This window comes from Stomoxys calcitrans, chromosome 4 (assembly GCF_963082655.1).
Source record: "Stomoxys calcitrans chromosome 4, idStoCalc2.1, whole genome shotgun sequence".
Classification (NCBI taxonomy): Eukaryota; Metazoa; Arthropoda; class Insecta; order Diptera; family Muscidae; genus Stomoxys; species Stomoxys calcitrans.
The window spans coordinates 31,040,454-31,054,839 of record NC_081555.1 but is presented as its reverse complement, the minus strand read 5'-3'; the positions used below and the strand labels follow the sequence as shown (position 1 = coordinate 31,054,839).

The 14,386-nt window shown below is 39.2% G+C and overlaps 2 protein-coding genes and 1 long non-coding RNA gene across 4 annotated transcripts; 1 reads left to right on the top strand and 2 right to left on the bottom strand.

The window, feature by feature from the left end:
* The first annotated feature begins 4,506 nt into the window (after window positions 1-4,506).
* Window positions 4,507-6,366, top strand: LOC106083892 (E3 ubiquitin-protein ligase trul-1). Its single transcript, XM_013247187.2, has 2 exons — window positions 4,507-5,079; window positions 5,153-6,366. The coding sequence occupies exons 1-2, from the start codon at window positions 4,958-4,960 to the stop codon at window positions 6,078-6,080; spliced, it is 1,050 nt and encodes a 349-aa protein (XP_013102641.2). The 5' UTR covers window positions 4,507-4,957; the 3' UTR covers window positions 6,081-6,366.
* On the bottom strand, window positions 6,221-7,477 carry LOC131997310 (uncharacterized). Of its 2 annotated transcripts, XR_009398186.1 has the most exons (3): window positions 7,328-7,477; window positions 7,036-7,272; window positions 6,221-6,974 (listed from the first exon to the last, which is right to left on the bottom strand). It is a non-coding gene; the product is annotated as an uncharacterized LOC131997310 (long non-coding RNA). The 2 variants fall into 2 exon arrangements; XR_009398185.1 differs by having other exon boundaries at window positions 7,036-7,477.
* Window positions 7,478-8,861: 1,384 nt separating this feature from the next.
* On the bottom strand, window positions 8,862-10,694 carry LOC106084000 (E3 ubiquitin-protein ligase TRAIP). The gene is made up of 2 exons (XM_013247380.2): window positions 10,352-10,694; window positions 8,862-10,298 (listed from the first exon to the last, which is right to left on the bottom strand). The coding sequence occupies exons 1-2, from the start codon at window positions 10,471-10,473 to the stop codon at window positions 8,906-8,908; spliced, it is 1,515 nt and encodes a 504-aa protein (XP_013102834.2). The 5' UTR covers window positions 10,474-10,694; the 3' UTR covers window positions 8,862-8,905.
* Between the last annotated feature and the right edge of the window lie 3,692 nt (window positions 10,695-14,386).

Sequence of the window (14,386 nt, the reverse complement as noted above, 5' to 3'; positions counted from 1 at the left end):
GTACTTGAGCAGTTCGTTCGATGTGCTACTTTTTATCATGGTAACCACAATGCTTTCCATAGTTTTGAGTTCAAAGGACTTTAGGCTTATAGGTCTGTAGGCCTTTGGTGTCGCATAACTTGCCTTGCCAGGCTTGGATATAAATACCACCCTTGCCTCCTGCCAGGTTTTGGTCCAAGACACACTGTGAAAATAGTGGCCAGATGAGTCTCCAGATAGTTCGAATCCTTTTGTAGTAACGCCGGAAATATTCCAGGTGACTTAAATGGTTTGATGCTCCTCTAGGCTTCATTAACTATGATAAACCTTCGATCAACCTCATTATTCCAAGATTCCGGTGTCTCCGTGAGTCCCTTCGTCTTCTGTGGAAAATGGGACTTCATCAATAGCCTCAACAAGTCCTTCGCTTTCTCTGCTTTCACTCCCATGTCGTCTGATAACGTTTCAGTTTGGACATGGGTTTTTGAGAGTAACTTGAAATTGGTGGCGTCATTATTGCTATAGACCTGTTCGCAAAGAAGCTTCCAGGGGGCACGTTTTTCCGCTCTGGTAATCTTATAGTATTCCTTGAGCAGTGTATAGTACACATCTCAGTAAACTTTCGATTTTTTACGACGAGCTCTATCTGCGGACCTCTTTCCCAATGTCATCCAGGGTTTTTCTTGAGCTGATTTCCTTCATAGAAGAGGACAACTATCTTCGAAAGACTGTTGACATTGTCGTCAATGCCTTCTATGCTTGGACAATCTAAATAATCTTGTCCAATTCTTCTTCTGTGTAGTCTTCCGAATTTTGGCTAGTTGGGCTTCAACTTATTACGGAAGCTTATCGTAATCGGCACTGGCCGTGCTATTGTAAACCCAATCTAGCCATAGTCTGAGAAGGAATGCTCCATGGAGACCCTCCAATTCTGAACCTCATTGATTAGATTTACCGAACATATTGTTACATCTAAAACCTCCTCCCTAATCCTATTAACAAAGGTAGCGGTGTTAAAAATGTTACTAGGTCGTTAGGTTAGGTTGAATGGGCCACCCACCAAAGGTGATTTCACGCGGAGGCCAGTTTGGCCCATTGTGGTACCCTAGAGAGAGGAAGGGAAGAAAAAGGAAAATATGAGACCTCGTACTAGAGGTTATACACGAATAAAAAGACAAAGACAGGAGGAGTGCAGAAACCCGAGCGGGAGGTGAAGAACTGCCCTTCGCTACGCAAGTACGGACCTACCTACGCCGGAGCTTGTCCGCCCACCATTGTCCCTCTCAGGATAACGAATCGCGAATGCCCTAACTCCAGTCGGCACTGGTGCCAGGTAGTCGGAGATCCTCCTCAATCCACCTTCCGTATCCATAACACCCAGAATCGAACTGTGGCCGCAACCATCCTCCTTCAGCATACCGAACTCTCTCAGCCTAAGCGTGACCCTGGCAGCGCAGTTTCAAATATAGGCCTCAATGGGCTGCATAGTTTTTTGGACCCATCTAACTGTTGTTCGCCCTAGTTCTTTTAGACATGGGATGCCCTCCAGGTGACCGCAGCCTTTTGGCTGACTGCGGTAGCCTGTGCAGCGATTTCCGGACCCCAGTTAGGGAGTCTCTCTCCCTATTAGTGAGAGTCTTAGGATCATTCGCACCAAGCCTCTCAAAATACCTGAGAGCGATGTGTCTTCTATTATTCCAACTTCTTAAAGAGCGTGTTGGTTTACCGGGGAAGGCCGATGGCCTAGGCAAATTATAGGCATGCGAACCAGGTGCTTTCGTCAAAACCTAGTACCAGCCTCTAAACTACACTATCTCCGAAGTCCGCTTGATAGGCCTGGCACGTAGTGTACAGTCACACAGGGAGAAACTAAGTTCCGCCCTGAACCCCGTGCGGTTCAGGGCGGTGACTGTCGACTCATCTCCTTGTCATTTAATGCCCTTTCAAAATTCAGGGAAGCTGGCATCGCGTACTCCTTCACTAGGAGAGACGTCTAGACTTCTGGCACCACTTCGTGGAGGGCCGTCTCCTCCAACCTGTCCTTGAGGCACGCCTGAAGTTTTCCGACGTCAGACCTTCCCTCACTTTCTAGTCTTGTTAGTAAAATTTTTTGGTTTGTAATGTCAACTGCTACGTTTTATAATAAGCACAATTGCCTCTTTACATTTACGATACATTTTCGAGAGCATTACCAGGCCTTCAGAGTTGCTATTTTTGAAATTTCCTACGACATATCTGATGGCAGCTTTACAATGTTGACCGATTATGCAAAAAAAAATAACAACAAACAATAATAAACAAAGTATGCGATGACAAATGCTGCTTCAACCAGTTGTTCATTCACAGCTGCGGTGCTTTCCGCCGGAGCATCATTCAGAATTAATTTATGAGAAGTTGGATTATGGTTACGGCACTCGGGACGACTTGCTCCTCTAAAAGACATACATAAATTTGACATTGCATTACATTGGATATCAGATTCAAAGCCATCTTACCGGCTCTGCCATTGTTGCATGCAGGAGAAATGATCGATACGATCACCGCTGGTGGTGTATGTTTCATCTCGTTCTTGAACGTCTTCCGTACAGATGGGACACTTTAACTTGCGGCCGGACATTTTTTTTTTACTTTACTCTTTTCTGCATACAAATGTTTGACTAACTGACTTCTGAGAAATTCGAACAATAATATTTGGTTTTCTAACATTGGTAGATTGAATGTAGATAACGATTTTGAGGTTCACGTCACAGTTGTGAATCACAGAGCACTTGTTAGAATAGCTAAATGAGAGTTATCGCCATGCCATAATTACCAGGTAGTGTACCGTAAACAGCTGAGTACAATTTTTTCTCGTGAAGTGCACTATCTGTCAACCAGTTTTGCTTGTGTGTGTGTGTGTGTATTATAGTTGAGATCCATAACGCACACAATCAACGAAAAATGACGCAAATTAGTAACATACTCAAATTCAGTGTGGCATCAATCACTGATTTTGACAGATAGTGCACTCAATATTTTGTTGTTGGGCAACTGCCACTACCCGTAAATGAATATATCTTAGTACCAGCCTTTAGGGTTGGTATTCGCTTTTCGCGATAGTTTTCGGCGATTACTTTTTTTAGATAACAGATTTTAAAGCCAAAAAACTTGCTGATTTCATTCAGTAGAACATTCCCTTAGTACTAATGGTAAAATTTTAATAAAACTGCTATTTTCGCTATGTTTCAAAACACTTATCGCGAAAAAAGGGGTTTCAACGGTGAAAAACGAACGTATTGGGTTGCCCAAAAAGTAATTGCGGATTTTTCATATAGTCGGCGTTGACAAATTTTTTCACAGCTTGTGACTCTGTAATTGCATTCTTTCTTCTGTCAGTTATCAGCTGTTACTTTTAGCTTGCTTTAGAAAAAAAGTATAAAAAAGTATATTTGATTAAAGTTCATTCAAAGTTTTATTAAAAATGCATTTACTTTCTTTTAAAAAATTCGCAATTACTTTTTGGGCAACCCAATACAAGCAATCGAGAAAATTGGCAACACTAAAACACACCTACACATTATGAAGATCAAATATGATGTGGCGAAACTCACAGAGAGCGAATAGACAATTCAGTTGTTATGCATACCCAAACATTCCGATACTGATGGCAATATGCACGCTGATCTTATAGCTGTAAATCACAACGATGTCGGAATTTACCCCCCCAATGCCCCACAACGACCTTAAGTCCCATGATAAAAAGAGGGCAATAGCGACTTGGCAGGCAAAGTGGGACTCGAGCATAAAAGGACGCCATCTCTTTTTCTCTATCACCTATTGTAAATACAACGCCTTGGTTCCACAGCAGACGTTTACTCCGCAACGTAATCACGATGATCTGTAGACTTCGTTTTAGCCACATAAGGACGAGACGGCACTTACACAAAGTAAACATACTGGACACAGATAGCTGAGATTGCGGCGAGATACAATCTATCGATCACCTAACATTTCAATGCCCGAGAATCAACCAATGGCAAAGCAATCTTCTCAACCAGACCCTGATGAGCCATGATATCGGAGGACGAACCATCATTGACATTCTCAGGAAAGAGAACGACAAGGTCTATGTACGTCTATACAAATTTTATGTCGATAACAACATTTTTGTTATGAACATATAAGTTTGCACATCTAGCAGACCCCATATGAGTGGCAGTATAGACTATGACATAATTGCAGGTAGTGTACCGTAAACAGCTGAGTACAACTTTTTCTCGCAAAGTGCACTATCTGTTAACGAGTTTTGTGTGTGTGTGTGTGTGTGTATTATAGTGAAGAACCATCGCACACATAAACAACGAAAAATGGCGCGAACAAGTAACATACACAAATTCAGATTTGCACTAATCACTGCTTTTGACAGATAGTGAACTCAATATTTTGTTGTTGGACAACTGCCACTACCTGTAAATAAATATATCTTTGTATAGACTTAGTGTCTCATGCCACTTTTTTAACACCCCACCGCCAGCAGACATATAAGATGATGAAGACGGGATTCTTTACGAAAATGCCAGAGCAAATTTTCAAACAAAACGTGGCATCACTGTTTTGAAGTGCAATCTGGGATTATTGTCTTTGTTATCAGCTTTGTTGCATTTGAAGAGATTGAGAGTTATCAATTGTGTAAAATAAATAAATAAATAATTAAATGACTTTGCATTTAGAATTCGTCTGAAGCGGACGCTTCGGGATTCGATGCTTAGTCATCGTTATACACAGTACAGTTATAACTGTACATTGGTTTTAATTCTGTATTTTTAATACACGTGTTTTAATTTACAGTTGGTGGGGACACCAACTTCGGAAGTACAACCTGGCATATAGAGTCGTACTCTGCCATTTCGATTAAAGTCCAAAAAAAAAAAAAAATAATTAAACTCTTCAAATTACCACATTTTTGTGGCTTAACATTCCAACGAATTTAGTAACTACTATGGCTTCCTCGGGTCTGACTTGTCCCATATGTGTGGATTCTTACAGTGATCCAAATGACATATGCAGTACAATATGTGGTCATATATTTCATCATTCTTGCCTAGTGCAATGGCAAGAGCAGTAAGTTTGCCTTTGATAACCTAAACTAATGATCCTAATGGTCATTCTGTTTGTTGTTGTTCTTCTTCTTTAGATCCAATACTTGTCCCATGTGTAATCGCAGTAACCCGGCGCCACATCGCCTTTTCATCGATCTTAAGGCAGAAAGTGATACCACCAGGCCTGTTAATAATGGAGCATCAAATGAAGAGCACAAAGTGATTATAAAAGGTATTCGGGATCTTCAAATTGAAACATCTTTACCTGCTGTTGTACTCCAATTAATTGGGATTATGCAAGTACATATACGTGAGCCCGATATTGGCAATATATCTAAAGTAGGTGATGTTCTATACGTTTCCTTTAAAAGCTCCAGCCATAAGGATGCATTTCTGGCCAATAAATTTAAGCTTAAGAAAATGCCAAGAACTTCGTCAATTGTTATACACGAAGTCGTTGATTCTGAAGTAAAATCTCTGTTCCAATACAGCCATAAATTAAAGGAGCATTGTGGCTTTCGGGTATTCTATATAAAAGATAAACAAGTTTATGTGCGAAAAGACAAGGATAGCCCTGCAATAAATATATTGTCAAAAAAGCATGTAGACGATTTATGTGCCAAATTTAGAAATGTAACGCAACCCATGCCATCCACAAGTTCTGAGCAAAGTGGGCTGCGTGCACGCCGAAACCAAAACCAAAATGTGGCACATGCTGCCAACAACTCGGCAAATACTGTCTCCAATGACATTGACAACGAATGGAATATAGGTGAGGCTATGACTCGAGCATTTCTTCAAAGTGCTGGTTACCATGAAGGTAGTAGCAGTGATGACGAATGGAGAGAAGTTTTAGCCATCCACCACCAAGTTCAACAAATGATGCCAAACAGCGAACCACCACTAGTCATCAATGGAGATAGTTCGAGTTGGCAAACCATTAGTACAGATGACGAACGTTCCTCATGTTGGACTGGATTCAAAAATATGCTCAATAAATTATGTAGCTGCAGAGGAAATTAACCGTGCCAAAACCCGCTCCATGGCCGTTCCTCCTAAGCAAGTCTAGGGCTAAAACAAAAATCACACTTTGCCTTTTATATACATAGCAAGACTGCCGCATAGTTTAGTATGAAAAAAAAAAATACAGAAAACACATCGTATTGAATGACCCAGTGTCACAAACTATATACTATTTGTTTATTGACCGGAAACATAAGTTTATCCATTTTAAAATATATACACTAGTTATAGTTTTATATAACCATGCCATTTACAAGCTTATGGCATTCTGTTATACCAAATAAAATAGTGCTGTTTTTTTTTATTGGAACTCTATAGGGTATTGTGGCGATCTTGGCAACACTCTGTTGAAGGTAACACCACTGTTGACAGGTTTATATTCTCGAAAAAGAAAACAAACGATATTCGAGGTTCTTGTCTCTTTAGATTGAAGCGTGATTAATAATTTTTCTTTTTTGGACAATACGCAGGGGATAACCAGGTAGTGTACCGTAAACAGCTGAGTACAATTTTTTTCCGCAAAGTGCACTATCTGTCAACGAGTTTTGTTTGTGTATGTGTGTTTTATGGTTAAGAACCATAACACGCAAACAACGAAAAATGGTGCGAACTAGTTACATACACAAAATCAGAGTTGCACTAATCACTGATTTTGACAGATAATGCACTCAATATTTTGCTGTTGGGCAACTGCCACTACCTTAAAATGAATATATCTTGGGGAGGTCAGAGATTAGCACGTCCGCCTATAACGCTGAACGCCCGGGATCGAAACCTGGCAGAACATCAGAAAAAATTTAGGAATCGGGATTAAAGCCGGTTGTACGTACCGGGTTGACCAAATGACGTCTTTAAAGGGCTGCCGTCTCAGTGTACAACACACTGCTACAACAACTACAACAAAAGGTTCTCAAAAATGAATCTACAACTCTTCTTAGACATCTTACACACTCACCTTTCCTGCATGCAGAGCAACGTCAATGACTTGAGGTTGCAATGACCAGTCAGTACAGACTTCCTCCAGTACCGGATGTCTATGAGTATCACACGGGTTGGAATTCCCAGTTTCGAATCGTGTAGCACAAAGAAAATTTCAATCCCATGGCAGCCCGTTGTACGTACCGGATTGACCCGATGGATTCCTTCATCGGCAAGGAATGCCGACTTAGTGTACAACACACTGCCACAACAACTACAACAATATTAAAGAAAATGTTATCAAGAATAGAATATCAAATTCCACTAACAAAGTCACAGGCACAGGCCAATGTTAAATGCAATGAATGTCACTGCCACCACTTGCACTACATTTTAACTCATTCAACTATTGTGGCCACAGAGATTTCTTTCTGCTGACATTGTTACATTTCTTGTAAACTTTTCGGGAGAATGCACAAAGGCATTGACCATATAATCAAATTGACTTAATAAAGGGTGATTTTTTTGAGGTTAGGATTTTCATGCATTAGTATTTGACAGATCACGTGGGATTTCAGACATGGTGTCAAAGAGAAAGATGCTCAGTATGCTTTGACATTTCATCATGAATAGACTTACTAACGAGCAACGCTTGCAAATCATTGAATTTTATTACCAAAATCAGTGTCCGGTTCGAAATGTGTTCATTCACCGTAACGTTGCGTCCAACAGCATCTTTGAAAAAATACGGTCCAATGATTCCACCAGCGTACAAACCACACCAAACAGTGCATTTTTCGGGATGCATGGGCAGTTCTTGAACGGCTTCTGGTTGCTCTTCACTCCAAATGCGGCAATTTTGCTTATTTACGTAGCCATTCAACCAGAAATGAGCCTCATCGCTGAACAAAATTTGTCAAAATTTGAACACATTTCGAACCGAACACTGATTTTGGTAATAAAATTCAATGATTTGCAAGCGTTGCTCGTTAGTAAGTCTATTCATGATGAAATGTCAAAGCATACTGAGCATCTTTCTCTATGACACCATGTCTGAAATCCCACGTGATCTGTCAAATACTAATGCATGAAAATCCTAACCTCAAAAAAATCACCCTTTAAATGCACTTGATGCATATTTTGTACAAAGACTTTAGATGTTTTATGTTTAAGTGTATAGAAAATATTGATTTTGGGGAACCATTGTATGACGCCGGCAGAGCTGATCATTTTGTATTCGTTGACTTTTCAATAAAGAAATATCACCAGGCATTTAGCTGTCTGTCAGCCAACCAACCTAATTTTATTTTGCAATTACGAGAAGCTCAGCTGAGAGCGTCTACAGGTTCAGCGCTACCAGAGAGTACATCGATATCAAGCGAGTCTAGACAACATTCATGCGGTAAATAGCTACCGGGTGAATGTGAAGAATGACCGCCTCCCATTGCACCGCATGAAATTGATCTCCCTTGGCAAACCAGAGTAGTTCTGGCTCAATTTCACTCCGGCAGATGCAGCCGCCTCAACTCCCATAGTGCAAGGATTGATGCCGACGTGCAAGATGTATGTCTCGATTGTAATCAGGGACAAGTCAATTATTTAACTGCTCAGCCAGACCCACTCGACTCTGACCCAGATTCCTGTGGACACACCCCACCTAAGTCGTAGAGTTGCTAGATCTGCACATTCAACAAAACCAAGCAGACGAAAGATAGAACACAACAACGATGAACACCACATAGAAGGTTCCAGCCATTGTGATGTAATTGACATATTATTGGCCTTCAAATAACCAATGGCCATTCCCCAACGATCGGTCCTATGGACCGGAACGCGCTTGCATTAAAAAAAAAAACAACATAATTAACCTATAATAATTATATTGATAATATTTATTAACATACTAATTAAGTTTGTGTTTTGTAGTAGTCTTCATCAATCTTCTCTTCCGTTTCCCTTGGTAATGAAGCAGGTGAATTCATGGCTTTGCACAACAATTCATCAACATTTTTCTTACTATAAAGTCGAAATTCTTGCTCGTTTCTCTTGGCTACAACACAATTGGCCTTACAGTCTATATAACGAAAACCTACTCCACGTAGATTTCTGACAGCATATAAAAATATGTTGTGTATCTGCTTATCGATATACTCCTTTATAAATGTCCCTTTAAATGTTTCGTCATTTTTCAATAAATTCGCTTTGGCAAGAAATTCAGATTTCAAAAGCCCTGTCCTAAATTCCACATACATGCATACATCCTTGGGTTTTTTGTTCGGATGTATACGGTCCAGTACGTTCACTTTGACAATATCTTCAATGTTGGCATTTGGTATACCTATTTTGGCCGCAATGGATAGAACTACATTCTCCAATGGATAACGTATTTCATTGTAGGGAAACTTTTGTAGCACAATACTGTGCTGCATCGCTCTATTTGGATTTGTGTCCTGAGCTATAGCCCCCGATGCACTTGTGGCTTTATTTGCCAAAGATGTCTTAGAAAAGGCTTTACTATTATTTTGAATTTCCAATCTTTGCATTTGACTCTTTAATTTTATTTTTTCTATGGACAGCTGCATATTATTGGCAATTTCCTTCTCCAGTTGTACTGTAATACATTTCAGCTTTTGCTCCAGAACATTAACTTTGGTATTGACAGCAATATCCGAAGAGGCATCATTGTGACCCTTTCTAGCCGTCTTTAGAGCTGTTAGTTCTTTAACTTTTAGCGCAAGTTCTTTTGATTTGTACTCATTTTCCAAAATTAAATTTGAATTTTGCTCTTGCAAAGTTCTGAGGTGACATTCAGTGTCGGAAAATTGTTCTCGCAGCTGTTGGTTATCATTAAATCTTAACCTGTTTGTTTGCAGAGTAGCAATTTCTCTTGATTTGCGTGAAATCTCCTCAGCTTTGTATTCATTTTCAAGACTAAGACGTTCATTTTCCTCCTCCAAAAGATGAATTCGAGTTTCTATCTCCGAGTATTGGGCATGTAAGTTGAGAAAATTCTCCTCATTATTGGTGAACTCAGCAATTCTTTGATCGGATCTTTTGCGCAGCTCCTGTTCAATGGTATACTGTTCTTGCAGGTGATAGAAGTTAATTTCCGCCTCCTGTAGTTGGGCATTGAGTTCATTTATTTTGTCCACGCTGGATTCCAATTTTGCATTCAGATCCTCTTGATCTTCGGCAGAAGCAGAAGCCGAAGCGGTGTTTTCAGCAGGGGCATCGTTAAAAATTAAGTATAATTTATGCGAAGTTGGACTATGGTGACGGCACTGGGGGCAACTTGTTGCTCTAAAAGACATAGATATTGCATTGCACTAGAAACGAAATTAGATTCAACTTACCGGCTCTGCCATTGACGCATACAGGAAAAATGATAAATATGACCACAGCTGGTGGAGTATATATCATCGTTCTCCTGGAAATCGTCCGTACAAATGGGACACATTAACCTGAGGCCTGACATTTTTCTCCGCTGGTTTGTTTGCTTTGTTCTCTTCCGCAGACAAATGATTAACTATTCGATCAACTCAAGCAATACAAATGGTGCCAGATCCGTTGTATGTCCTTCTTCACGTTGCAAATTTTTGTCATAACAATGTGTGCGCGCTAATACCTACGACTTGCTTATGGCACATAAATATAAGAAAATAATTCAGTTATAGTGAACTGATAATAGTAAGCACATTCAAGTTTATTTATACGCCTGTACATATATAATCCTCAATATACATAAAATAGGAGATGTGGCAACATTGAAACATGTTTTTCTAAGTATTTTTCAGGGAAAATCCCTAAATTGTACTGCGTTATATATGTATGTGTACAGAAATGACATGCAAAGACCAAAAACAGTGTACCATATTGTTTTATAGTTAAAATTTTAGAGGTCTGTTCGCGTACTTCAGTAAAAATTTGAAGCAGATTTAGAACAGCCGTTACTCTCTTTGGTTTTTTATTTCAAATAAACAGCTGATTTTCAATAAAAGAGCTGTTCGATGCTGCAAATTTCTGCTAGAAGAAAACCTCTAATAAAAATTTCCCAGCTCTCAATTACCAAACTCTCAATATTTTGCTCACTCTCACACACTTTTCCGCTCTCTTCTGCTGGCAAACACAGTACGCGCACAACTTGCAGTAACTATTGGGTTGCCCAAAAAGTGATTGCGGATTTTTCATATAGTCGGCGTTGACAAATTTTTTCACAGCATGTGACAGTGTAATTGCATTCTTTCTTCTGTCAGTTATCAGCTGTTAATTTTAGCTTGCTTTAGAAAAAAAGTGTAAGAAACGTTAAATTAATCCGCACATGCATTGGGCTAGGTAAGGTTGAAAAGAGGGTGCAGATATTAAACCGCCCCCATGCCACTATGTATGTGTACTTTTTATAGATTATGTGCCATGGCGAAACAATTAAAGGTGGTCTCATTTATACAACAACCCCAAATCATATGGTGCCATCCGCCATGTTGCCATCAAGTTAATCGACGTTTTGCCAACACACAAAAATAAATTTGTGTGTGTATACATGTACACACATGAGCGCAGAATATGCGAAAAAGAAGAAAGAAGAGAATGCAAACAAAAATCTGTCATCTAAATACCGTCAAACCTGACCGGCTGTTAAAGCTGTTCGCTTGATAACTTACCACTCTTACCACACTGGCGCTGCCACAGACCGGTCAATTGCTTTGTACGTGGTCAACAAGGTTTCTTTGTTTGCACTGCGCATAGTTCCAGGGTCTTGACACTCAACATAATCAAGCAGACGAAAGATAGAACACAATAAACAACAACAACAACGGCTGCGTTGGCTAGGTCAAGTTGTCAGAATGAATGAAGAAGCTCCAGCAATGAAGTCTTTTTGAAGGGAAACACGGTGGTACAGGCAAACCGCGAAGACCAAAAGCCCGATGGAAAGATCAAGTGGTGGGAGACACTTCGAAGCTTAGTGTCAGAGATTTTAGAACGAGCGCAGAAGATCTAGGCGCTTGGAACGCTATTCTACGTCTACATCTAGTGGAACAAATATTCTGTCAAAGCCAATTAAAGTAAAGGCCGGTACTGTATTCAGTTTTCGCATTGAAACTCCATGTAAAAAAAAAAAAAACAAAAGAAAAAATTGGCCGAAATGTGTTCGTTTCGTCATAACTTGTTTTTTCATATAGGGAAAATTTACATTTCGGGACTCCCATTGAGATCGCAACCACGGTCGATGTGCAACAAGTCCTTTTTCTTATGCAAAATAAACGCGATCGCCAAACTTCTAATTGTAACTGAGTGTTTGTTAGTGTTAGTTATGTTGCTCACATGTATTTACTCTGAGTGGTAAAAAATAAAGTGTTTGTGGAGGCATAAATAAGAAAGTATTTTTAAAATATAAATAAATATATTGGGTTGCCCAAAAAGTAATTGCGGATTTTTCATATAGTCGGCGTTGACAAATTTTTTCACAGATTGTGACTCTGTAATTGCATTCTTTCTTCTGTCTGCTATCAGCTGTTACTTTTAGCTTGCTTTAGAAAAAAAGTGTAAAAAGTATACTTGATTAAAATTCATTCTAAGTTTTATTAAAAATGCATTTACTTTCTTTTAAAAAATCCGCAATTACTTTTTGGGCAACCCAATACTTAAAAGAGAAATAAATAATTCTTTCACAACAAGCAACTCAATCAATCTGTACGAAATAAAACCGATTTGTGAAAGAATGTGTTGTGCTTTTGGTCTGCAATTACAACAACAATATTTGGATAGAAGTGGAAGTGGTTGACAAAGGCTTTTGGAAAGTTGATCTTATTTAAATTACAACAGTGAAAATACTACAAAATCTAATTATTGTTATAAATAAATGCTGAACGATTTTCGGAAAATGTTCCATAAAAAAGAACGTAGTACCAGCCTCAAAGTAAAAATGGCCCCGTTTACACTGCTCTTTAAATTCGGATTTAAGGCTCTAGTTAGCTGATTGTAATTGTATTAAATCCGGTTTAAAGCTCTCGTCAGCTGATTGTATAAAGGGGAAAACAGATGATCGAGCCATTAAATCCGGAGTTTAAACCCCCCGTTTTCACTGTTCTGTAGATCCGGATTAAATGGCTCGATCTTCTGTTTCCCTATTTTAAAATCAGCTGACGAGAGCTTTAAACCGGACTTAATGAACAATGTAAACGGAGTTTTAACGGGTTTTAAATCTGCAAATTTTTTCAGGAAAAGTATGCGAACAGACCTTGTATTTTAGATCTTTGTGTTTATACCCATTTTAGTATTGGAATCAGTACGTCATAAATCCATACACGAAAAGATTATCAGTTTATAATATATATGCATGTTTGTTTAAACATGATCAAAAGCTATTGCTTAGTGCCAACATGGATTCCTTAAGCCATCAGCGACCATCTGAGAGCACCATAAGTGAAAATCCAGAGATTAGAAAATACATTCTTGAACTCGAAAGCGCCGTGCGCAACTACATGCCATACGAGAAAAGCTACAGGGAACTTGATACAAAGTATCTAGATGTCCAAGAAGATTTGTATGCAGCAACAATACAAAATAATGAGTACAAACTCCAAATAAAGGCTCTCGAAAATGAGAACTCTAAACTGCGCCAGGAAAACATTACTCTGCGCAATACAATTGAATCGCTGGAGCAAGCGATTGCTGAGCCACAGATGGAGAGAACTGATAATGATGCACCCACCGCCCGTGAACTTCAACAGGCACAAAACAAAAGTAGTAGAAGCAGCAGCAGTAGCAGCAGCGTGGAGAGCGTAAACGATGCAGCAGAGAATATAAACTATGCCAACAGCATTTTGGTTAAAAATGTCCCAAAGAAACTCATGCCGCAGGAGGATACAAAAAAGGCCATATTAGCACTGGCAAAATGTATGAACTTACAAGTAACTGAAATGGATATTTCCAATGCCATCATCAAGGAGAGAAAGTTCTATGAACGCCTGAATATGCAACCGAAAAAATTGATTCTGATAGTTGAGTTCAGAAATCAGAAAACGAAGGTCGATTTTCTCAAACACAAAGAGAAGCTTAAAACCAACACCTCTTTCAAAGATATTGAAATCACAGACTATGTCAGTGAAGATATCTACAATCTGTATCAGTATGCCAAAGTATTAAAATCGCATGGCTACAATTCGGTGTATTGGAGGAACAATTGTGTCTATGTCAAGAAAACCAGATCAACGAACAGCCAACCAATTCTAATAGAATCCCAGAATCAAGTAGATGTTTTGAAATCATTAAAATAATCGGGGGACTCGTAAAAGTATGCATCTATAATACAAGTACATTGCCACACACATATGTATATATATATATGGGTCCATAAGATCCTGTATTTTCAACAATACTGTCTAAAGTTT